This window comes from Falco naumanni, chromosome 5 (assembly GCF_017639655.2).
Source record: "Falco naumanni isolate bFalNau1 chromosome 5, bFalNau1.pat, whole genome shotgun sequence".
Classification (NCBI taxonomy): domain Eukaryota; kingdom Metazoa; phylum Chordata; class Aves; order Falconiformes; family Falconidae; genus Falco; species Falco naumanni.
In genome coordinates this window covers 46,995,102-47,022,199 of record NC_054058.1, presented here as the reverse complement: position 1 = coordinate 47,022,199, position 27,098 = coordinate 46,995,102, and the positions used below count along the sequence as shown (strand labels likewise).

Sequence of the window (27,098 nt, the reverse complement as noted above, 5' to 3'; positions counted from 1 at the left end):
TGGAAAATATAACTTGGGCTTTTTGTCCTTATAAGAAATTTTTTTTTCCTGTGGATATCACAGAATGATATGTTACTTTTTATTTCCTTTGGACAGCCTGTAATTGGAAAAAAAAAAAAATGGTTATTGATAACTTCTGCGCTTTCATATGTGTGTGCATGAGTACATACATATTTGTAAGGTGTTTGTATTGGATATAATGCATCTCAGTCTTTTCCTTTCATAACCTTGATATTTTGTTTTAATGATTTTTTTTCTTATAACTGACTCTTAAAAGACGTTCATCTTATTCTGTATTCAGAAGTTTATTCCAGTCCTTAAGAATGAATTTGAAAAGCATGTTTTCTTTTCACTTGGTAACAACTATGATTCTCCATATTTTTTAGAAGTCATCAACATTTCTGAACTAAACCTAATTTTAAAATAAAAATCTGCCATAGAGACTTAATGAAGCTGAAGCTTCAAATTGAAGTATTTTCTTCAGATCAGTTCCTTTAATCTTGTGTAGTAGGTGGCTGCTTGCGATGTTTGTTTTAACATTTGCGCTGTTGTGTTCAGAAGCATAAATACATAAACTACATTAATGATTTGCAAGTGCAAATGCAGTATCTTACTGTCTTTTGAATATGTGACATGAATTTAGATGAAAGACATCTTTCCAGAAAGTGCTTTTGTGCATTTACCACCGTAGTATATGTTAAAGGATTTTACTTAATTACCTGGAATAAATCCTAAGAAACTTAAGTCATAAGGTGCCCCTGATTTTTTTGCTTACAGAGTAAAACTAAAGATAGTAAAACCATGTAGCATTATAGTGGCTGCATTACATAGGGATTTCAAGGAAGTGGCAGCAGTATATCTGGTTAAATTTAATGTGGTTATATAATAGATAATAAAGGCTGGCAGCAGTAATTTAAATTTAAACATGAAGAAAAGTTCTGTGTAGTCTCAGGAAAAAGAATTGGATTTCATCACAGGCATATAAATGTCAATTTCCGCTTACTTTTCTCATCCAGAAAGGGAAGTTGATACATACATTAAGAGAGAGTGAAAAAACCCCACACTTTAAAACATCTTATATTAACATTGCTGAAAACAGTGATGCTACATAATCAAAGAGAAGATCTGCTTTATACTTTATGTCAGAATATCAAGAAGATGAGGGTATATAAAGGCAATAAAACTATGGTTGTGTTTGGCTTATATGTAAGGGGAGATCTGAAAGCATAAAATTGTGTGTTTTTGAAAGAAGATGGCTAAGAATATATTGGAGGTGAATATAATTTATTCATGGTCCTTTATAAGTCTGTTATTCAGATTCATTTTTTTTCTAAGGCAAAGAAAAATTATTTTTTATAAAAAGTGCACTTTTTAATTTTACAAAGTATCACTGGGATTTGTTGAAAAATATTGAGGTAAACTATTTAGTAAAATTATTCAATAATACTGTTGGTTTGGGTTTTTTTGACATAACATTTAAATGACTAATGGTTGGGCTAAAATATTGTAATGCATAAGAGTGGTCAAATATGCTGGAGTAAAGTGATTTACTATTTTGGATCAAATGGGGTAGCCTTTAACAGCTGTACATTTGCATATAGGCATTATTGAGAGAGCAAGACAAAATTCTACATGACAATGATGGTGAGCAAGCCAGAAGTATATACAATGGCTGATTAATGAGGATACATTAAAAACACATTCAAGAACAATTTTGTTTAGTTATTCATTAGGGAATAGTAAGACAATCAGGCCTGATTATTTGGGACTCCATGGAGAGAAGCAGATAAATTTTATGTTATTTAATATAGTGACATTTATTGAATTTGATAATTCAGCTTTGCTATATTTTGCAGGTATTTATGATGCGTATATATATAAAAAAAGATAATTGTACTGAGTGTCAGTGTTTGGATTATTGTCACTTTACTTAATTTCCCCTTTATAATAATGATAGATAGTTTATGTATTGCCAAACTTCAATATTGCAAGAATTTTGTATTAAGTTGCTTTTTAACTCTTACATGTAATTCAGTTATGAATCTTATTTTGCAAGCATATACTGACTCTTATTTCTGTGAGAATTAAAAATATGAAGGCAATTTCTTCCAGGTTAGTCCAGTTTCTAATGTGCAGTGGTATTTCCTGCTGATTAGAACTGTTGTTGCTGTTATTTTTTTCAATAAGACATTTATAAAGCAACATCCAGTACCAAACATCCACTTGGTCAACAGAATGATATACTTACTACAAGCCACTAAATTTCTAAATTCTATTTAAGCATGAGCTGGATATTGCAAAGAAACAGAGGGAAACATACTGACTTCATGTAAATTTTTTTCCCTTCTCTTAGGTAGTTTACCTAGCCAAGGGAAGTTCAGACATTTTTAATGTATCCTTTCCTGGCTTATGTCCTATAGCTATTAATATAGGTTATATTTTATATCTATGCGTTATGCTATGCTTCAGTAGAGTGTTGTAAAGATTTCTGTTAGAGGGATCCTAACAGCAGCTGCATGGAACTTGACACAGAATAATTTTCCCAGTGGCATGTTTCACAGCCAACTAAATTAGCCTGCAGCTCCCTGCTGCTGCGATTTCTGGTAGAAGTATTTCTAAACAATCCTCCAGTGTGCAGCATAGACCTACCCTGTGAGATAGTCAGCACTTATTTAAGAATATAAAATCTTGAAACATGACAACACTTGGTATGATTCAAACTACATGGAGTAGAGTATAACTAGGGGAAGGTGCTGGCCTAGCCACCAGTTCATCTAATCTGCATTAAACAGTACCTACTCCTTTTCCACTGGAATGCTTTTCTGGAATATTTAACCAGTCTGTGCAATTATGTATGTGTGTGGCAAATTCCTTGACTATCAGATACTTGCAGGAAAATAGCTTACAGACAAATAAATCTCTCTGAATGCTGTTATACGTTTAGCTTGCACTGGTGAATCCTAAATGTATCTAATCCTTTTACTCCAATCTGTCACATTGTTTACTGCAATGACCCTGTATGACTGTGTTTTGCAGGACACATGCTCTATGTATAGACATTTTCTTTTATATGCTGAGTATATGCTTCCATTGATTCTTATACAGTAAAATTGGACGGAGTAGGAAAGAACAAATAGTTTGCGCACACCCAGCATAACTTGCAATACTTCAGGCTTGTCCTTTATTAAAGCTTTCTTTTGCCTGACTAAGTAATCCTAGCACTTTCAAGTTTATTTTGTATGTAAATCTTGCCATGCTACCAACCACTTCACTTGCCCTGCTGCGGACTCTTTCGACTTAGCTAAATCTCTTTTACATAAGGATCTCAGATATGGGTGTAGCATTTTTTCCATATAAAGTAATTACATTCTAAGCTTTTCAGATCAAAGAGCTTGTTTGTCTTTATGGCTATAAAGCTGTATGTAAATTCGGGGTGATCTGGAAATGATTAATAGTATTTTATCTACTCAAGAATCCTGTTGGACAGCTATGTTTTATTAAATTAACCATAGTAGATTTTTACGTTTTTTTACAATTAACTGCAGAGACTGTCATATATTGTAGTACTGAGCACATACATAATTTGAAGACTAACCTCTGTTTCATTATGCTTAGATTAAGACCAAAGAAATCTACTAATCTCAACAGGATTAGCCAGGATCTGAGGACTCTATCAGAACTGATCTTGAGATGATCTTCCCAATATGAAGTATATTTGTTTTAATGAAATATCTTTTTGTGTGTGTGTGTGTTATTCAGTGCTTCAGAGAACCTTCTTTTTCATCCCTGTTTGTGCCTTTTCTTTTTTAACATCCCTGAGCTGCCTGTGCCATCGTGGACACTATCGCCAGGCTTGCATAGCAGAACACTTGTCTCTTCCATTTCTTCTATACGCTCAGTGCCCATCATCCTGTGAATATGTAGTATGTACAACATGACATCTGTTTTTAAGCTACGGTCTCCAACTTCATTCTTCTGAGTGAATTTCAGTCACTTCTGAAAAAGAGAAAGAGAAGATAATACCATGAGATTTCCACCCAGGCAGGTGATTTTATAATATTAAGCTCAACTCTCTGTCATATTATTACAAACCCAAATCATCAGGGGGGTGGATGACTTTTGCTGTTTCTAGAATATCAGTCACCAGAGCTGTTTCCCTCAAGCCCTGACCTTCCCTAGACATCTGCCAAAAGTCTGTCATGGACTCCTGCTGTGTATTCACCTCGGGTTTCTCCTCTTCTCAGACTTTTCTCCAATGTTCCAGCCAGAATCAGGTTTTCAACTTCTCCCTCAGAAGAGTGCAAAAAGTTCTTCTCATCGTGATCTTACTTGGTTCTCTTAAAATTACTTTTCTCCCTGGCTAATCAGAGTATCACCAGTAGGGGTGCTGAAATTCCAAAGGTGGGATCCACCTGCCTTAATATTAAGTATCTCATGTCACTGTTGATGTGCAGGGTGCCTTTTGCATGGGGCTAACATGGTCATGCCTTAAGGAGCAGCAGTTAAGTGTCAGCAGCTACCCTGTAGTATCTATGGTGCTGGATGCCTATGCTTGGCAGCTGAATCCCAGCTTGAAGCACTCAAGACACGTAGGCATCTAGTGCTATTCTGGTCAGTAGTTGAGACATCTACATGGGGCTGACAGATGTGACAGAGGATTTGGAAAGTCAGTTTTCTGGGGTGGCAGTTAGAGGCTAAGCAGAGTGCCCAAAGATAGATGCTGAACCTCAGTGTAGAGGTAGCTCAGTCAAGATCTAAATGTCCCTCCAGTAGCTTGGCAGTGTTAACATTAAGAATTGAGAAATATTTGTGAAACTTTAATAATTACTTGGTTTATCGCATCTGAGCAATGGACCATGTAACAATTTGGTATGTGGTCTATATGGAATATGAAGGACTTCTCCAACGTTTAAGTATGATTAGATTTTAATTTCTGAAAACATATTTTTGTTCTCTTGAAAAATTACGTTTGATAGTTTGTAAAAGCTTGAGCTTGGATATGTGGGAGATTTATTTTCCACAGTCATATGTAGATATTTACTCTAGGGAAAAGATACCTGAGTTAAAGCATTCTTTTTCTTTCTTTCCTTATTAAAATATACTCTTTTCTATCCTGCAATTTTAAACAAGGAATACATAATTCCAGAACTTTTTAGCTTTTTATTTTTCTGCATCATACAGAAGTAGGTATTTCTGTAATATTTCTAGAACTCTATCAATGTTATCAGCAGGTACCCATGCAGATTTGATTGTATTTTTTTAATACATAGTGACCTTGGAAAAAAATAAGTGTTCGACCTACACAGCAGGATACAAAAAGTAAAGGGGAAAAAAATCTTTAATATCTTTTGAATATACCTGAAGTCAACACTGATTTCATGTCTACTCTATTAGTATAAGGATAAAGTCATTAAGCCTGGAATTGACAGTAAAGCCTGATGATCACCATCTGATAGGAAATGCATGAGAAGAGAACCATGTGGGTATGTGTCTCAGTTGTTTTCTGTAGTGAGGGGAACAGCATAGTTTTATCCCTGTGGTGTAAACAGAAAATGGAGCCTACTAATCCGTCAGAGCTATGTGAACCCCTACAGGACCTATTAAAGGATAAGTGTAAATGTATGGTTTCACTATATTGTATTCTATGATTCTTTTAAAGTTGAATAAGTAGGTAGTCTCTAAGCAGCAGCAGCCCCAGTTTCCTTTCTTTGCTTCTTCTTAGTAAGAGGTATACAAATAATGCTAATGGTAAGTATTCTGCCATATTTCACAGGGCAAAATGATCACCCATGATAAGCTAATACAAAAGAACACTTTCTTTAAAGATTGTCTAGTAGCTGAAATTAGAATATTGGGCAACTTACTTGGACCACTTGTTTAATTTCATTCTGTCCTAATGACAAAAGATACATTTATTTTATGATTGACATATAAAAAATAGAGTATTTTTGTTCTTAAGTCTTGAAGTAGTTGACCTCTCATGACATAAATCTTAATGGCATTCTGTTGGCAGATTTTTTCAGTCCCTGTGAATAAGCTCATCAAGTATAAAATGGATAGCAGAAAAATATATTAGACCAGATTCTTATACCTCTGTAAAATATAAGAACAGGAGTAATTCAGAGTTAAGGGGCAACTGACTGATATTTACTATGCATTAGAAATGTTTGCCCATGGAATTAATACAGATCAACAGTGTGCTATAAATGCACCTCTTGTCTTTTCTGTAACTTCACTATACTGAAACCCTTGGCTGGGTTCAGTGGTATAAATTTTTACTTGGAGATTAGAAGCAGAAAGTAGGATTACTAGACCATGCATGCATCTGTTTTTACACCAGTTTCTTTACTTTTCTGGAGGGATGCAAGAACTGATTTACACCATTTTTGATAATCTAATTTCTTTGCTCTTGGCATCTGTCATTCCCAAACTTATTTTAAGTTTCAGTTTAGTGCCATGAGGGAAAATCTTAGAAGAGTCTCTTCAGTTTTATTTGCTTCAGTAGTTATTTGAGATTGAGCAGTTTCTATTAATACTACTGCTATTATTTCTGTTGATATTGGTGCTCTGCCCAGTATCTATGGAATATGAACTGTTTACAGTCTGCAAAGAAGCAGCCTCAGCACTGCCTGTCAGTCTTGACAAAAGTAATATTAAAATGTAAAAATATTTTATTCCTATGCTGGTCTTTCTTTGAATTATTAATAGTTGATTCCTTATGGTTATTGAGTATTTACTACCTTGTCTCTGTCCAAAATAGTATTTCCTTTAAGGAATCTCAATAATTTTTACAGATCACTTATTTAGCCATAAATACTTCATAAGAAATAGTGTGTTACACAGAAGTTGTAGATGAAGGCATGTTACTGACAGAGTTGTTCATCTGTGTTTTACAGGACCCTTAGGACACTGTATGATGACTGGCTGAAGAAAGAATTTAATTATTAGCTATTCAGTTGTCTAGGAGTATGTCTGAAAAACAACAGAAAGGTGTGCTTGTATTCGGTAGATGTGTACATACTATGTTGAATCTACCACAGGTAAAAGGAACAATACAGATGAGCTAGTACAGGAAGAGCAAACACTGTCCTAAATCTTCTGGTAGTACTGGTTACTGAGATGACTGCAGTGTCTTAACTATATAAGACAGGAAAAAGCAGCAGCTTGCAATATGTGAACTTCACACTCGCACGTTTTCCTACCAGCCATAGCAATGCTTTTGCTTTCCTAGTGAAGATGATTTTGAATTCTACTTCCATCTGCCACGTAAATCAGGCTTCCACCTACCATGTAAATCAGGCTGCATTGGGAACTGTTGTCCACTTGATAGCATTCTGCATCTCTTACGGTGTGTGTGTGTGTGATCCTTTTTTCTAATACCTCTAGAAGTGTCTGGGCTCTTGCATGTTTTACTGAGGTCAAAAGGTAGGTTGTTATTTGACTGATCTTTTCCAGTTAGGCTTTCAACTTCTATGCCCTGTCAAGATGTTTCAACTGCTTGTCAGCTATTCCATTGCATTGTTTTTGTATTCTATTTAGCACTTAGGTGACAGTATGGCAAACTACTAGTCATTTCTTACTGATGGATCTGTCTAGTACAGACATTCTTCAAGGCCTTTTTGATTATCCACTCTTAACCAGCATTCATCTTCAGATTCTGTATATAGTTCCTCTTTAGATTGGCTTTTATTCAGATACAATTTTTCTCTTATGTTCTTCATTAAGCCAACAGCAACTTAATGGAATAACTGCATTTTCAGTAACAACCTTTTACTGAGAATATGTATGCTAAATAAAAAACTGCACTGGAGGAGTAATAAAGTGGTGACTTCTGCCTACTCACTTACCACCTGATTTCCCCCCTACTTTAATTTCTGGTCCTTCTGCTCTATTTCATGACAAATAATGTATTTTCTATAAGTTTCGTCATTCTGCCACCCACTTACCCACCCTCTCTTTCACAGCTTTAAAAAAAGAAAAATACATGGTTTACAGCTGATCTGCTTTGCAATTACATTGCACTGAGTCTTTCAAATGTTACATGGTAACTAACATTCAGATAGTATAGGGATGGTAAATACAGAGATGCCTCTGTAGTTATTACTCCAAGCAGCATTTTCTTTCTGTGACATTTAAAGCCAAAAATGCTTGTCTTTACTTTGAGTTATATTTGTACCTTTATGCAAAAGTAAATATGCTTAAGCTTTTAATTCTATTTAATATTCCTACAAATATTAATACTTGATTTTGCTTTTCTGTAGGCTCCTATACTCTTCATTATCAGACTCCTTTTTCAGCTGGTACATGAGTTTTTCACAATGAGTCACATTTTGGAATGAGTCATTGCATAGTGATTCGGGGAGACACATAAGCCTGTCATTAATATGAGAAATTCCATTAACATAATTGGAACTATTAATGTGCTTAAACTTCAAGAGTCAAAAAAAAGTTACCAAATTCCTGCATTTTTGCATGGTCTATGTGTGTGTATAGCCTTCATACGTACCAACTTAGGTCAAATCTACTATGCCTGTGGGATGGAAAGGCATCCCTAGAAATATATTCTTGTGGCACAGAGTGTCCTTGCAGTCAGTACGGCTTGCTGGGTTGAATTCTGTCTTGGGGCTTTATGCTTCAATGTGCTAAGTCCTTTTTTCCTTGGTCAAGCAAAACACTTGACATGCTTTGATACTAAGTGTTTAAAATTGATGCTAAGTGTGCAGGTAGTCTGATCTGTGAATATTAGGTATGTGCTTAAAGTTAAACAAATGCTTAAAACAAAGGTTCACTTTATTTTACCTAATGTTAAGAGGGACAAATTCATTTGGAAGGCAATTCAGTCCTGTCCCAAACACAGATAGTAGGATGGAGTAAATTTGTTGTTGAAGTGCGTTAGAACTAGTTTAATCCCAAGATTAAACAATCCAGAAATTAGTTTAGTCCATAGATCAGGGGTCCTCAAACTTTTTAAGCGGGGGACCGGCGCGCAGATGCAGTGGCAGGCAGTCACCTGCGGCTGCTTGGTTCCCCCCCCAACCCCTGGCAGGGGGGAGGGGGGGTGTTCTGTAAATACCGGGGGCCGGATTGAGGACCCTGGGGGACCATATCCGGCCCACGAGCTTACCTTTCAAACAGTTCCAACTAGTTTAAAAGAATGATGTTCTAAGTGCTTGTTTGAATCCAGACAGTGCATATTGCAGCTTCAGGCAGCTAATGCTTCATCCCATTAATTTCACACCGAAAAACAAATGCAGTATATGCTTCCCAAGATACTTAAAAATGAAACCCCTATAGGCTCCATCTACTACATAATTCTTTACAAATACCTTTTTATTATCGTTAAGTTATAATTAATAGAATAATTTAGTGTTCCATTTTCTGCAATTTTTCAAGTTATTGAATTCTTGAATTTTCTGTCATTTGAAAATCTTCCCCTACATGACAAAATTAAACAGGAGTTAGCAAAGAATGAGAATTCTTACTGAAATGCTTTGAGGTGTCTTTTGCTTTGCACTTATGATATACACACAGAATATCAGATCACTAAATATGACCGTCCTAGTAGTGGCTTTATATATAAGATGAAATGCTCTTTGTATTAAGATTACCACACTCAGTTCAAAACTTTTAGTGAAAAATCAATTAGCCAACATCAACTTCTTTATGAATAAATGACACTCCATTGATGGGACTTTTTTTTTAATGGTTATTTTTAGGAAATGAAAAGCTATCTTAAGCCTTGAAAAATACTAATTCCTTCATCAATGGAAGAAAATGTATCATTTTTAGTTTATGCCTGGGCTTTTCTGATTAATTAATAGCTTGATAGGTTTTAAAATCCTATGTATGCATCCTTTTATGAGAGTAGTGCAAAGATTCGGTATTGTATTGTTATTATTTGTTACATGCAAGAATTTAAAAATTCAAATATATGGGCCTGCTTTGAATACATATTCAGATATTCATTTTATAATCTCATTTTTACTTAAAGTTTTGACCTTATTCAGTGTGCATTGTACTTGCCATCTACTTCAAGGGTGTGTTTACTGCATACTGTCAGATCTTGCTTTGAAGACAGCTTGATTAATTTCTGGGCTGCTCATCATGATAGGTGTCAGCAGCACATGCCCTCTGAGGGGCATCAACTATGCATTCATGTACTTTTCATCATGTATGTGAATTAACCATGTTTCCCTAAAGTTACTACATTTTACTGCTGTTACATATAGTCAGTTACCATGACTCTGCTGACTTCAAGTTACAGGAATTTCTTCCCAGGCTCAGAGGTTACTGTTCTTGAGTTCAAAGCATGTGACTGCTTGAGACCAGTTGGGTTTTTTGTTTGTTTTTAACAGAGCCCCAGTCAGAAAATACGATCACATGCAGCTTGGCTGATGTGCAGTGGTGTAGAGGTCAAGATTCTCCCTTTCTGGGAGGGCTAGGGCTTGGATTTTCACAACACTTAAGTCTCACATACCACTGAAAATGATCACGGAATACGCTGATTCCTGATGTAGCCTGGCACTTCTGCAAACTTGCCTTCACAATTTCAATATGACCAGCAAATAAGGATACGAGCTTAGTGACCATCTCAAAGAAGTTTAAATGCCATGCCCGGCATCCCACAGGGATTATAGCAGAGGCAGGTAGAGAGTAACCTTCTCCAACATTCAGCTGCTTTAGGTACAAAACCATCCTTGTTCTCTTGGTATTCCCTTGCTGAATACAGGAGGTGCAATCAAACTCTAATGAGAGTCATAGTGAATGAAATTATGAAAGCAATGTAAACTAGGAACATATATGTGAAAGAATGACTGCAGGTGTGCAGTGTAAGGTGAAGGACAAGATAATGAGGGTGGGAAACGGAAAAACACCAAGCGGGGAGAAGGCTGCTGGGGGATGTGGGAAAGGTGTGCCCAGGCCACCAACGCATTTTACTGTTGTTAGTCTGCAAGACATAGCATGTGTCTTGTAAATGAGGCTCCTTCTTGTCAACATCATTACTGAATCCCAGAAGAGTACATTTGGTTAATGTAGGGATGCTGCTGTGGAAAAATAGCAACTGATGGTGTTACATTTCATGCCCAAATGCTGCTTTTTTTTCTCTTCTGCATCTGTCAGGCATTTTCCTCTGGGAGCAGCCTGGGCAGCAGCAGGGGGAGCACTGAGAGCACAGGAACGCTGTCCCAGCTCCGCTGTCCCTGGCTTGGCTGCCACAGCTGTTGGGAATGACAGCAGCAGAGAACGACCTGCTCATCCTGATTTATAGAGGATATTCAGGGACAGTTTCCCTCTGTATTATTTCTTAGTATAAGTAAATTTAGAATATTAGACAACAGAACTGTATTTTTTCGCTTGAATTTCACAACATAATTACATATCCTTTGGGCAAGGCAAAGGAGGGGTAGAGGCACAGCTTTGTAATCCAGTGGTTAGGATCATATGAAGTATGTGCATGGTTTTATGTCTGAAAAATTATTTCTTTAGAAGAAACTACTTTGAAGTCCTACTGACTTCATTGTTCCAGACTGAGTGGTAGCATTTAGCTTATCAAATGTCTGGTTGCTTTCTACATTCCCTAAGCAGAAGGAGATTGCCTTCTGGATTTCATCTTTGCTGCTCCATTTTCAAAAAGCTTATTTTCTTAATCTGTGATATACTTCAAGATAAATGAAAAGTTAACATTAGTGTCCAAAACTATGATGCAATAGCAAATGGTATAGGTCCTATTGTTTTATATCTTTAACATTTTTTGGTAGCGTTATCTTGCTCTAGTATATACTGTCTAAAAGGGTATTTGCGATACTTCTGTAAACAGATGATAATTATGATGAAACAGAGAGGCAAAAAGTAAAGAAAGATTTTGATGTTTTGTTTTAGATTTCACTGAACTACTACAAAAAAGTTTCCTCTGTATCCTGAAACGAGGGAATTAAATCACATTTTGCCTAGCAGTGGTGGCTTACAAATGTCAAGGGAGAAAGCAGACCAGTTTTCATTAAAAACTGAGAAAAAGAGGGAATAAAAGGAAATAAAACAGTTTGGATAATTTAATGTATTTGCAGAGAAAGCTTGTCTAGAAAATGAGGGCATATTGTAGTCAGGAAATTGTTAACATCTGTAAAAAGGAAGGCCAAAACTTTAACATACATTTTATACACAGCATAAAGCTTCTTGAGCTGTGAACTTTATAGCTTTAAGTAATAGCTAAGATTAAAGGTGCTCTCTTTTTCTTTTCCTGTTGACTTTAAGAGCAGAACAGTCTTTCTCTGCTTTTTTTGTCTGTACTCATCATTTTGCCTGGTTTGTTCTCTTAGATCAGGAGAGAGATGTCAAGTTGTTGTGTACGTACATACATATTCTGGGAGAACAGCTAGCCTGTGTATAGAATAAAGTATCCTTCAGTCTAAAATATCCTACTGGGCAAACTTTGCCTTTTATGTAGTTGGAGACATGAAGAGGAAGACTTCTATACCTAAATTTTCAAAGATATAATCTAAATGATCATTAGACAATCAGAGGTGTTGTGTCAGGCTCAGTAGAGTCTGAATAAAAATTGGCACTAATTGTAATGGTCCAGTATCCTTATGCTGGATCTTACTACTCCCATACTGCTATACTACTATTCTCTCTTTTATGTACTTGGAGAAATAATATAGTGTTAGTCTCTTACTGCTATAATAAATTTTTAATACTTAATTCAGCGTTCCAGGAAAACACAGAACTTTTAATAAAACTTTTGTTTTGTATCTATGTCTTGTGGCTTCCCTACCAAATTTTCCTTTATACGTATCATGTCTAATATCTTTTAACATTTTCTGTCTGGGTTTTTTTGGGGATGTATAATGCTTATGCTCATGTTTCTTCTAGCTTTGGCAGTTGGCCTTTTTGAAGCTTAGTGTTACAGTTTATATTGACTTCACCATTTCATAATGTCAAATTCAATTAATTGAGCAACTATGATCTAGGTGGCATTTTTTAACTACATTTACTTTTTCTTTTTTTTTTAATCAAAACAGGCATGAATAAAAGGTTCTCAGTTGTGTCTTATTTTTCTTTAGGTGACAGAAAGCCCTTCCTCTCTATTTATTTATTTCTTTTTTGCTGAGAAGTGGGTATAAATAACTGTGGTTTTACTAAACCCCTCCCTACAGGGCTGTTTCAAGGCTTTCCAGCATTATACACAAAATCAGATTTTCATGTCCAGAGGATCTCTAAGGAGGCAAAATTAAATTATACAACAACAGAAAAATGAGGGAGCTCTGGGAATGGAACAAAGGCTGGGGGAGAATAACAGGAAACTGGGTGGTCTGGGTTGGGAGTTTTGTGGGCTTGTGTGACAGTTTGAAGTCCTTGAATCGATTGCAGATCTCTCTGTATCTCACCTGTCTCTTCCAGGTGCATCCCTCTCCCCAGGGTATGCACACCCAGTCTACCCCATTTAGGGGACTTCTGACTCCCCTTTCTCTCATGCAGCTATTAACTCCTTCCCTCCTCTTTGCAAATGCAGCTTTCCCTGCAGCAACTCCCACTTATTCCTTTGTGCCTGTTGTCTGGGAAGAACTGGGCTTCTGGCAGCACGGCACAGATGGGTGAAAAGGGTGACAGCAATAACTCTTTCTTGACCCTTCACATACATTTCTCCTAACGCTTCCTTTTTAGTGCTTTATCATAGCAGAAATCTGGGAAAAACAGAAATCTGTCATTCAGTATAAAAAGAGCCAACCCTACTCTGCAGTAGTTTGTAAACTAGCCGGTATCATGTTATTCATACCTGGATTGTCTGGTTGCATAAGAGTACTAGTCAATTTATTCCAGTAGCGTGTCTAATGAAGTCTAAAATTTACTGTTCCTTTTTTGAATGATTAGATGATCTGACTGTCTAATATTTCCTGTTTCTTACTCATATTGATATTAATTCAAATTACTGTGATCCTCACTCTATCTTAGGCTATTTATATAAAATGCATCTAATAGAAATAATACAACTCCTTTTCGTTCTGCTTGTGTATATTTTCTGTTGTTCAATAATATCTTGGTATGATTTTTTTTGTACTCTGTTCCTGTAACGGCTAAATACTCATATGTTCTCCCTTGAATGATTCAAATGTATTCAGTTTCATTATTCATCTTCCTGTAGTTATGTTGAAAGTTTATCTTTGGTATTATGCATATGTATTTTTTGCCTTTAGAAGGTGTATTGACATTTTTCTGTGACTTTTGTTTTCATTCACTTACACTGGTGTGTAAGGTCACAGCTAATGTGTGTTCCCTGCTCTCCTGTACCTCGCACTGCTGCAGTTCTTTGCTTTTTGCTCCAGGGGGCAAGAAGCACTTTATTCTCTGGTGCAACAATTCTGAGATGTAAAATATAAACGTAGGGCAACCACCATGGAAGATGGCATCATAAATATAGAACGGAAAGACCTGTGGTCTGCTTCCTTTGTCTATGCAAACGCGTAGAAGTAATAGTTGTTCCCGACCTACACTCTGCAGAGTTAACCCAATCCTTTTAATAATCTGTCTAAGAATATTGGTTGCTATGGCAACACATTCTGTGTTACCACTTGACTGTCAAAATAACCTCATGAAATATCATGCTAAGAATGTTTCAGAAATCGACTTTTAAAATAAAAAGTAAATAAATCCACCTAAGTTTAGAAGATAGGGCTAGATTCATGAAGTCTGTAACAAGGGAACAACCATTTTCAAAGCGAGGGGAGTCAGAGTAGTGGAGATAGGCGTATTGTGTTTCTCCTCTTTGGTGAGTAAGCTGAAAAAGAATTTAGAAATATTTTTTCCATTTAACTTAATGGTATACCAGCCACATCTGTGTAGAAGAAGTTAGCACAAGAGTCAAAGGTTAAATGATCCTCAGATGTTACAGAATTTGAGTTACTGCCTGTCTGTGCCGTGCCTTTGCTTCTTTTACAGTTTCCATCAGCTTGTGTTCATCTTTAGAACTGCTGCTGTTTCTCTGCTTCTTTCCCCCTGCTACTTTTCCGTCACCTCTGCGTTCCCTTTCTTGCAGCAGACTCCACACATGTCTTTATTCCATTGGCTAAAATAATCTGCAGCTAAGTGGGGGGGGGTTCTTTATTTTTGTATGGGCCTCATAGCAGTGCTTTAGAGCTAACATTACCACCAGATTAATAGATATGGTGAGACATCGTCTCGGACAGCATTATGTTAGTCAAGCAAAAATCCAGCTTCTTCTGAAAAATTGTTTAATACCAACAAGCATTTCTAGAGACAGCATTTAGTACCTGAATATCAAGTAGGCTGTACAAACAAATGTCAAACAGGCTAGAACAGCTATTGCATATTCCAGTTTAAATATGGACAAAGAATTTAGATGTGAGTAAAATTTAATTTGGTTTTTTGTTGTAATTTTTTAAACATGAAATTATAAAAATCATTCATTACTTGCTTAACTTTCCTCCTTCTCCTGAAATCAATAAAAGTTGCCACTGCAATTCATTCAGTTGGGGTGGACTAATCCTATGTAGCAAAATAACATAAATAAATGGGAACTGTCCACTCTTCCTGTTTCTGGCTATCATAGAAAATTAGGATACTGGTTTAAGCAACAATCAGCATTATTCCTTTCTCACAGATCAATATGGAAGCCTTAATGCTTGTATCTGAATGACTTCTCCTAGTACCTTTCATCCCTTCTAGCTGATGAAACAAAATAAGACCAGCATTTTTAAGTAAAATTTTTGTCTACAACATAAGCTAACACATTTATTGTTGGTAAATAGAAAATAAAAATGGAAATCTCCTATTTTGATTGAATTGATCTTTTTCTGAAAAAATCATGGACCGATCCAGGCAAATGTGATGCAGCTGTATTTTTCTTTTCTGACCATAACAGGTGACCACTGAAACAAGTTCCCCTTAGCTTATAGTATTTTCTTCTTGGGGATATCTGGATATATTTTTTTAAATCTTAGTTTTATTCTCTATGGGATATCCTAAACTTAATGAAGTTAAAGCAAATTGTAAAGTAAAATGAAGCAGAAATTGCCAATTACTTGATATTACGTTAAAAATACGTATTTATTTTCTGTATATTATTATGTTCACTCATAGTTAAAGTATAATTGCAGATAGATCAATATGCATCTTCTTTACAAAGTGTGATTTTCATACAGCAGATTGAGTCAAATAGTTACTTTTTATTAAAATGGCAGTTTAACTTTTTGAATTTATAAATGGGAATCTGTTAAGTTAATTTAGTAGAATGTTTCTTTACAGTGTATCACAGTGTTTAATTTGAATGTACTGTTTCTTTATGCACAGAGGCCCTCTTCAACACGTTTATCGCCAAGAGAGGAAGATGATGATGATGCAGGTGAAAATACTTGTGGTCCTTCAGGTTTATGGGAGGCATTGACACCTTGTAATGGGTGCAGCAACCTCGCATTTCCCATGCTTGCACAGGTATATGTTTACCTTTTCATCATAAAACTTGCTAACTGTAGAAGAGCTGCTTACTCTCTTTGCCTTACCTTTTACAGTAATTTCTTTCTAATCTTGACTTATCACTTTCAGAATTGTTACCTTCTATCTTAATTTTAATGCCAAAACCTGGTTCTAAAATTAAATGTTGAGGTTTGGTCATCCTGCTGTGATACTTATCCACATTGGGTTTAATACTGAGACTGTTTGAGGTTTATTACCATCACTTTAGACAAATAGGGTTTTTTGTTGCATAGCCTTTTCTTCTGATTCTGTCTGGGAAGAAATTATTAAGTCACATAACTTCCTTTGGGATAAGTACTCTATTTTTGACCACTGTCTGATTAATATAATGACATCTTAGCTACATTCTTCGTAGAATTAGGGACATGAGCATGCATAACTCAACTGATGTAAGAATATAGCCAAAGACTACTCTTTGAAAATTATTTAAGTTGAAAAAACAAAAATGCCCAAACATTTTTAAATGCTCATGATAACACAGCAGAGAATAAAGAAAAATGGCTAATTTACTAGGGTCTAAGTCCCAACAGTTCTCTGAGCAGACCAGTCTGCAGTGTGCACCAAGGAGCCTGAAGTATCCACCAAGGCATGCCAACAGCTGTGTCCTGTACAAGTGATATTGTATTGCTACAGAACAGGATGATGCTTATTGCTGCTTCTGGGTCTCCCTTCTTCTCTCCCCCACTATAGTTTAGCGCACTCATTTCTGTAACATTTTTCCTGCGCTTTTCTTGTAGCATTGAATGAAGGCCTGCCAAACTTCTGTTTATAAATGTCTGGTTTTTTCAGTTGCATCCTTACTTGGCACTGCATTTAAACAGCTTTGTCAGATTCTGTGTACCAGATTAGAATTGCATATCCTGTCTCACCACACTTTATACACTGTTGCTTTCATACTGTGACTGTAGGTTTTATTCCCTTTAGTCTCGTGGGACTTGCACCTGTTTGAAGTTAATGCTAAAGCTTCCACTGCAGTCAATGGAAGCAGGATATGGCAACTAAGGCGCTTGAATAACAATGAGCACTGCCCTATCTTTTTATAAGGGGCTTTTGTCTTCCTTTTGCCTTTCAGTAGCTGTTTTCTACTTCATACTATCTATCATTTTAGACATTTGGCAAGGTGGAGAGCTGTTGGATTTATCCTTATTTACAGTAAGAGTGCCCTAGTTACGAATCCTTGGGTTTAAGAGTTTTCTTCAAAAAATATTCTTAAATGGAACTTTTCTTATTTAAGTATTTATCACTTATGGTTTAATTATTGTTAAACTTTCCTATGATGAACATATATGCCATTTTAGACTTTTTTCCTAATTAAAAAAAAAAAACTTTTTTTGTTTCTTTTTAATGTAAGGTATATGTAAAGTAAGTTACAAAATTGAGGCATGCATTTGATAAATAGAAGAAAGTTAGCTTTGTTGATTGGTGTCTTTTTCCTTTTCATAAAGAGAGATCCATTTCATGAAAACTAGAATTTTTAAAATAGTAACTCCTGAATTACTTTTATTCATTGTACTTAAATTTTAAACTCAACCTTACAATAGTTCAGAATTCTTTCTCTGAGAACTATTAAAATTTTTAATTATGCGTACAAAAGAGTATATTCATCCTACGTTCATTCATGAAATGACAGATTGCCTTTCTACATTGTTTCTCTCCATAAAAATTGAAGACAGAGGTAGTTTTGGGGTTTGGATAATTTTCTCTTTATGGAAGAAAGGAAAGAGAAAGTAAGTAAAAAGAATTAAGAAAAAAACAAATTGCAAACTAGTGAATTCAGCTTATAAAGTGTTACCATCAGTGTATGCAGTCTTTCAAGCTGTTCGCTAATCTGTTGGATCTTTCACATTTACTTCAGAATGCAGCAGAGAACATCTTGTTCTGAGGGATCAAGAACACAAAGTATTTATTTCAGTTTTTAGAGTAAGATCAGTATCTTGAATTGGTCTAACAAATTAAGATAGATATAATCTGCAACAGCATGTTTTAGGTAAAAGTACAAAAATGTGTTTCTGATACTCATGCCAGACTACTAACGTTTCAGTAAATGCAGACTTCATAATGAAAAAACAATAAGGGTACTTGACATTTGCCTTAAAATCCATATGCTACTAAAAGATCCCAAAATAGGGAGAGGGGACTATCAAATACTCTTGAACACAAAGGGCCAGTTCATTTTTTCACTTCTCTTGTAATTAAAAATAGATTTTACAGTTATATAAATGTATTGTGTTTACACATCAAAGGAGAGCAAAGATTGATTCTTGGTTTATGTACACAGTTGGAGGTGCAATGGTAAAATGAAAGTGAATTTTAGGTGAGACTATGACACTGTCCATCTGTGACCTAATGAGCTAACAGTTTTCAATGTGCCAAAGAAAAAGGCAGTTATCTCCTCAACAAACTTGATTTCTTTATTGCACTTAAGCAAAAAGGCTTGACTGGGAGGTACTTCTGATGTACAGTATATAATTTCTGTCTGTACTGTGATGGGAAGTGTCATTTTAAAAGGTCTGTTATAGAAAGTTCTTTGTAAATTGTTCTGCAGATACCATTTAAAACCTAGCAGTAATACAGCAATTTTCAGAATAAGCAACTCTCTTTTACAGTCTAACAATTGGTGAAGTCCTGGAAGAGTTTGATGGAAAATCTTTGTGTCTTGTAAAAATTTCAGGGTTTTAGAAAGCAACCAATTCTACATCAAAATGGAGCCAGCAAACAGCTTCATCCACCCCAAAAATAAATAAACCCACCCCCTCACCCGCCAACAAACAAACAGCAAGAATATCCAGTTGGATTTTGGGAGACTGAAAATTAAATGCTTTTTCTTGTTTTAGCAGAATGAATTCCATTTGTAGGTTATGATTTATAATTAATGTGGAGCTATTGCTTTTGGGGCAGAAATCCCACCCTTTGTAAAACTGTTGCATATTTTTGTGAAAAATGTTGACTTTCACAAATGATTATTTTATATCTGAAAAAAACCTTTCTTAGGAAATTCCTGGTTCTATATTTACTGTCAGTCAGTACAAAAGAAAAACCTTTTTTCCACCAGTATAACTAAATAACTATCTTCTACAGATTCCAGAACTTCCAGTAGCCTTAAATAGCAGCATGAAAAAAGTTTTGAAAACTTTCACAGATGTAAACCCCAAAAAGTGCTTCTACAGCACTTTCAAATTCTAGCATTGCAGGCTTCATTGGAAACAATTTACTCTGCAGTGACATGTCTGTTAAACTGATAGAAAGCTTTTACAAATGGTGTGATACTGCTAGACTCTCTTCCATGGATCTCCATTCTGAATGTAAAATCTGCCTACAGTAACTGCCAAGATTTCTGATGCTTTAATGGTTTCATTTCTGGCCATCATATAAATATGATACTAATGAACTTTCTTCTTGTGCAAGAGCTGGAATAAAAGAATATGACATTTTATATATAGTTTTCTCTCAGAGTAGCCACAAGAATAGGAGTTATGTGACAAAGTATAACTTTTAGCTGGAGAGATCTCAATATGTTGTAGGTAAGTACTAGAAAGAAAACTGAAATGTGATCCTTAAAAAATACTTTTGAGCAATGCCTGCTAATTATAAAAAAAGCTGGAAGAATTGTAGTGTCATTGTTATTGACAATCTTAAATGAGGAAGCTTTAGTCAAGAGGCTGATAATTCAAATAAATATCGAATAGGAAAGTTCAGAGGTAGAAATAGCATAATCAGCTTAATATGTACATGGTTGGCTTCACCCCCTAATATTTTTTGGTAAAAGGAGTTTGAATTTTGGTCCCTGCTTAATGTTTGTGTGTGTTTATGATTTTGTGGAGTGCCATAAGCAGAAGACTATGGAGTTATGGTTATCTTTGACTGCTGCTTTTTAATCTGGTCAAATTTCAACTTTTATCAAACTTTTTTCAGCGTAGTAAAAGGTTTAAAGATACCCCTCTATCAGAAAAGCCTATAATCTAGGAATAGATAGGGTCTGTGAGTGTGGATCTCTAAAACAGAAAAAAACTGAAATTTGATCATATCTCCTGAGTACTCTAATTTCTGTATTATTTTGTGCAAGACAGGCACTTCTACCAGCCTGGATTAAAAAAAAAAAATAAATCTAAAACAACCCTTCAGAACATATCTAGCTGTTTCCACTATACTCTGGAAGAAGTCTCATCCAGTAGGGATGTGATCTGTTTTCTATGGACAGGAAGACCACCAATTCCCAGGGAAGGCAGCGTGCATCTATCTAAATAGTGTATTTCTATCCAGATGGTTCACAAAGGTTCAAGGGCATGTTGGTCTACCTTGTTTTAGTGCAAACTGACACTGAGGCAAAGTCACTTAAGAGAACTTTGAGACATGCTGAGATAAAAAAGCTGGTCCCAGATTGCCCTAGTACAAGCAAAGACTGTGTTTTCTTTTATGTGTGTAGATGAGCTACACCAAGTTCTGCCCTTCAATAGAGGAGCATCCAGTGTGCACTGGTAAAAAGACAAGATGGAACAAAAACCACAGGGTGTGTTGGTTTCTGCTTTATTCAGAGGAAAAGGTTTTAGTATGTGGGTATCATCAGGGTGCACTGAGGACTGGTGACTCCATGGGGTGAGAGCATCAGGAGCCACAGGGGCTGCCTGTGGTGGTAGGGCAGGTCCTCACCAGCTGGAGCTTGTCCCACTGCCCCTGTGAGGGGGCCACCCTGAGCACAGCACATCAGGCAAGTTCATGGTGCTGAGGCAGGTCCAACATCAGGCCAGAAAGTCAGTCCACACGTTGGAGTTGGGATCAGGCCTGGTGACGTTAATCAGGCAGCAAGAGCAGATCACCAGCATGTCCATAGTGATAAGGCAGATCTGAAGTGAAGCTGGGAAGTCAGCCTGCGAGTCATGGCCTGCCAGACACGGGCACAGGTGTGGCACAGAGATGGTCATGCCTGCAGCTTTTCTCCAGTGGGAACTGAGGGCCCAGGGCTGAGCTGAAATGGGGCTGCTGGGCCTATGGGCACAGGCGTGGGTAGGGGCCCCCGGTGAGGCTCTGCAGGGACAGTAAGACCTGTTGCTGTACTCAGCACAGCCACAGATACTGGTAAAAGTGATAAAATATATAAAAAGGAAGCTGATTTGAAATGTGCTTGTTACTTGACCTGTTATTGCAGAAAAGAAGAGTAAGACCGAGAAGGAACACTTAACTGATATACTAGGTGGCTGTGCATGCACTTCATAGGCAGGTTCTCCATGTATGTGTGTGAACATATTTCATCTGCATTTATATCTGCATGTCTTGGCTGGCATTTGTATAGACTGAGTATTCTACCACGGGATTTTTTCTTGAAGATTCCCAGTGCTGCACACTGCAAGAACAGATAAGGTTTGTAAAAACCTGTGTTTGTGTTCTTATAATGGTCTGTCTATGTGGTACCAAAGTCCAGGGACACAATACTGTTAGGAGTAGGGCCTGAACTATGAAGAGTGCTATGCATGTTAGTCTACTCCTGGCTCTCGCTTCTGCCTTACAGAGAAGACAGAACCTGAACTTCTGCAATCTCATTAGATTTAAATGTGAAATAGTCATTAAGAAACTCGGGTCTGGAGGTTAAGGTGCTGGAATACTTCAGCCATTTTTCCATAAAGCTTCTTTATGGCATAAGCTTAGAAGATTGAACAAGGGAGAGCTCTTCTCTCTCCCACTTTGCCTGAACATGATTTTTGGTAAAGTAGTAGGAAGCAATTTGAACAAAGACCAGTTTGGCGAGGGCATTTGTTTGCTTTATCAATTGGTTAAGGGGCACAAGGTAAGGAAGGGGTAAGGAATGTGATAAGGGTAGAACACTCTTGTGTACCAGTGATAGAATTGTTTCTTGGTCTTAATCTCCTATTTTGCAGTGTAGGTTAATTTACTAATCAGGTCCTAATAATATATTTATTTTACAAAGTTTATCAGTACCCATATACATACATACTCACATTTTCTTTGGAATGAAGCAGCATAATCCAAATGTATGAAACATTGTAGTTTTCATTCGATTTTCTTTTTCATGGATAATGTGCTTCGAGTATTTCTTTGCTAAGGGGCAAACGGGGCCTGATGTACAGAGATAAATAGAGTGCCATCTGCAATGTCAGAGAGATGTGTGGTGCAGTCCTGTATGATCGTAGCAATATTATCAGTTTAAAGCAAGCAGTCTGCACACCTTAATCTTGACAGCCCATGCCAGCATATTTTCCTAATTGTGTAAGTTTAGCTATGTCCCATTAAAAGATTCCGCTGGATCAGCTTGACTGCACTGTCTCTTGAATTAAGTGTTGTATGAATAAATTGAAAATCCTGACAGTTATTGCATATGTTTGTCATGACAGCTGACCAGGAACACTGTATTTGTCTAACTATTACAAAACAAAAGTAATATCTGTAGAGAGAATGGTGCAGTTGCTATGGAAAAACTGAACTTCGATTTAAAAGCCATAAGTATAAATCATGTTGCCAGTTGCCAGGAAGCACAGCTATCTGCAAAAATAAAACAGATATGGAAAGTTTACTTAAATATTTAAAGGAGCACTATGTTTCTGGCTTAATGTCAGATTTTAATCTTTTTAGAAGCAATGAACTTCTGAGAGACCTTCACATTTACTTTTAAGACTGATCTATATTCTGCTTATACAACTCCAGGATTCCTAGAGGTAGGAACTCTAGCAACTTTGTCACAGGTTCTCCTATGGAAATGTCCCAATACAATGCCTTCTATTTAGAGGGAGGGAAATGAAAGTGAACTCCTGACTACAGTTTTGGGAGATAAACTGTATGTGATACTGTTTCTTTATCAGTTTGGGCTGTAATAGGCATATTTAGAGTTTGGACTTTGATGATGGACATCAGTTAATAGGGGTTTGAATTTCATGTCCAACTTCCAGAAGTCATCATGTCTGTCTGTACTTATTATATACTATTAAAAAGTAATTTTTAACGGGAAGGAATTTTGTATTGTGTTTGTATTGTAGAAGCGGGTTAAGGTTATTTTATAGAAAGCCTGACACTGAAAACTATTATGGTGCAATTATGTTCTGGATAATGAGAGATGAATGAGGAAATTAAGGAGCTAACTCAGTTCTCACATAGAGATCACGTCTATTCTTGAAAAATCTCTGTAGTGATACTCTCTGGAGAGAGACAGCAAGACTATGTTGTCTCTTTCTGGAGAATTATAATATTGGGAAATTTATTGGGCATTATTTTTCATTTTAACATATTCTTCCAGTTTGAACTCCTATTTTCAGTTGCCTCTAAGTATGTTTTTAGGTTTTAAGCTCAGTGTGAGTGTTACAGTAGTTTTTTTAACTCAGAGGAACGAGTATAAAAGAGGGAGTATTTCTTCTTTGCTCTTTAATAAAAACAGAGAAAAACAGAGAGTGTATTTTTAACTATACACTATTGGCTAAAATATTTTAACAACTTGGAGCCAAGAAATGGTGTCATCCTTCAATTCACTAAAAACTATACCTCTCAGTGCATTAAGTGGAAGTACATTTCAAATCAGACTGCTAAAGAAACAGATTTGGCTAATATTGCTTGGTGTCGAAGTTCACCAAAATTAGAAATAGAAAGCCTTGTGGCATTATGTAATTTATGTGTTGCAGGGGAGGAAACCTGTTATCCTGTTTGGTGAGGTACTAAATTCATAGGTTATGATATGGACATGGTAGAGAGAGAATTATTTTCCAGGGCAGGCCAACATTAGCCAGGATAACTTTAGTATACGGTATACCTGGAACACGAATAGCCAGAGTAAGATAGTTAGATTATCGATAATATTTTCCTATTGTTTCTAACCTTCAGTGAAATATACGATTATTTTTTTTTCCTCTTGATCTAGTGTATTAAATGATGAGTTTCCTTACATGGGGTTGACATGGAAAGCTATGTTACCCCTTAAAAGATGTTTCCGTTAAACTCTTGATTTGTGATGTTGTCTCTTCAGCAGTAAACTGTTTTATTGGTAATTTCAGGAATACACCACCCACCCACACACTGAAACAGCTACTGAAAAGTGCAATATGTATTCTGTCTAGAAAGAATCAGCAGCTGATGCTTATACCATGCTGAACAGTGATGGGAAATAACTGTACCGAAAAAAATTATGGCTAATTTTAGTGCTATGCTATATTTTCTGATTGTGTTTTAAGGAATGAAGCCGAGCATTTGGTTCTTGTATATAGGTATGTAGCTTCTTAATTTCCAATGTTAATTTCCAGTTGCCCATGACTTCAGATGCCTTGTGGCAAATGCATTTTTACTGCAGTAGTTGTACAATGTGGACACCACTACACAGTATGCGATGTAACCAAAGATGTTGTAAACTGTTTGTCCTTGGGTATTTTCAGAATTGACTGGACAAGGCCCAGAGTTACCTATTGGTTAAGATAGCTTGGCTTTGACTGAACATTTGGAAGAGATGACTTCCAGGGATCTCTTTCATATAACTATAAACATCTACATTCTATAATTCTCTAAAGTTCTAGACATGTGACCTCAGATGAGCTGATTTCTTTAAAAATTTAGGACTGACTCCACGTTCCTCAGTTTGTAAATTACTGTTTGTGAAAGTATGGCTATCCCTGTCCAGCACTGTGTAAATCTGGGCATCGCTGGTCTGTGTCATCTCTTGGTGTGATTGTGCAACAGCAAAATTAAATGGGATGAGAGAAAGAAGAGGCATTTCAAACGACACTGAAATTGTTGATATACATCAGTAATCATCTGAAGTATTGATGACCATACTGGTTTTCAAGATGGATTTTACTATTAAAGATGTTCAAATTAACGTAGAAATTAGTGTTGAATTGATCACTGTCACATTCCTAAATGAAATATGGTAGTGATCAACTGGGAAGATCTTAAATAGTATAAGTATGTTATATTTTGTTATTTTGTGGTTTGACATTTAGTGATAACCATAACACACACTTTCAGGGACTGTTTTTGCTTTCAGTACTGCTTGACAAATTATGGGAAAATGGGAAAAAAAACAATTTTAATTGTGTAGCAAATGAATAGCAGTAATGCATAGCAAATAGTCTTGTATATGTAAGAAGTTCAACTTTGTATTAAAACCTTCATGTTTGAACTTCAGTTGCTTCAGAACAGAAATATTAAAGCAGTATGTTGAAACTTGAAAACCTATGTGGAAATTCCTGGTTAGTCTGAGCAAGTTGGGTTTAGTGTTCAGTATTACATTTTGTGGAGGAAAAGCCATCATAGATACTTTATATTTGTTTTTTCTGTGATAGTGGCAGGACGTAGAGTTTATGGACAAAAAGGCTGGTATTTGAGGTATGTGGAGTTAAGAGATCAGCTGGGTGGTGGTATCTGGGCGCTGTGATTACTACATGGATTTACTACATGGATTAGCTTTAAAGTCATGCTGTGGTAAGGTTGCAGTTCTGTGAAGGACTGTTTAAAGGTACTTGACATTTTGGGACTTTTTTGGGCCTAGCAACTTTTTTTTCTGGTTTGGGTTTGTTGGGGTTTTTTCTTATGATGGTGTATAAATATATTTGAGAGCCACTGACAAGCTAATGCTGGAAACTGTGAGGGATTTTTTGTTCTTTTTTTTCTTCATAGAGTAAGTCCTTGGAGAAGTCTGTAAAACTGATAAACCTGATTTCTTTCTGAAGCAAAGACCTGACTAACAGTGGGGCATTTAAAAAGAACAACTTTGTAGTCTGTGACTGTGAATCCTCTCGCTGTACAAAATAAATAGCGTGTCTTGGCTTTAATGTCATGTTTGGCTGTTGTATTTCACTGAATACTTTTATTACCAGTACCTGTTATGAGTCTGAAAATGAGATAAATCCTGATTCAACAAATTACTTCAGCCTACTTAAGCATAAGTATCAATGTGCTTAGTCCTGTTTGGGCTTCCATACATACAGATTTTTATCAGGAGACACTTAATGTGTTCACAAAAATCCAAACCCAGTCTAAGGCTAAGATTTTCTTGAAATCCAAACCTAATTGCTATGATTTTTTCACTATTAATAATTCATAATTAAGATGAACTCATGAATTGGAGGTCAAATAAAATGCAACTGAAGTTAAGGAGAGTCCATATTTGAGATACCAAAGCGAAATACGTAATTAATATGTAATACGTTGTCACATGTTTTCATGATAAGGTATTTTGCATTGATTTATTGATAGAAAATATGATCTGCCAATTCTAGTCAAATACATCTTTTCACTTGAAGGTCTCTCGAAGTCAATTCAGCTGGGAAATGAGAAACGTTGTTCTATGTTTTCCTACATAGAATGATATTAATAATTTGTATTGCTGTAGAATACAAATGCTCTATTCACTTAGCAGAAGCAATAAGAAGTCCTGATCCATAAAATGTCTCTATAATAAATAGAAATAACAGTAATACTAATAATAATATAGAGAATATTTGTGTTACTTTAGAAAAAGGGGTAGATAACTTGTAAAAACCCTTGTGTCTCTGTATAACCAGAACAGTCTACCAGGCATTTTGCAGAGTACTTCAACATAAAGGATCTAAGTGTGAAGACATTGAGGTAAATTAATAAATTGACAGTATGCAGTTGGCTATATTATTTTTGGAGGTGATATA

At 36.1% G+C, this 27,098-nt stretch overlaps 1 protein-coding gene across 7 annotated transcripts in view; it reads left to right on the top strand.

Annotated features, from left to right (window-relative positions):
- Positions 1–27,098, top strand: part of ANKS1B (ankyrin repeat and sterile alpha motif domain containing 1B) — a 441,782-nt gene that overhangs the window by 92,719 nt on the left and 321,965 nt on the right. For all 7 annotated transcript variants that reach the window (XM_040595970.1, XM_040595966.1, XM_040595969.1 and 4 more), the window contains exon 9: positions 16,306–16,446. In XM_040595970.1, the coding sequence (XP_040451904.1) occupies positions 16,306–16,446 (141 nt within the window). The remainder of the gene's footprint in view (positions 1–16,305; positions 16,447–27,098) is intronic.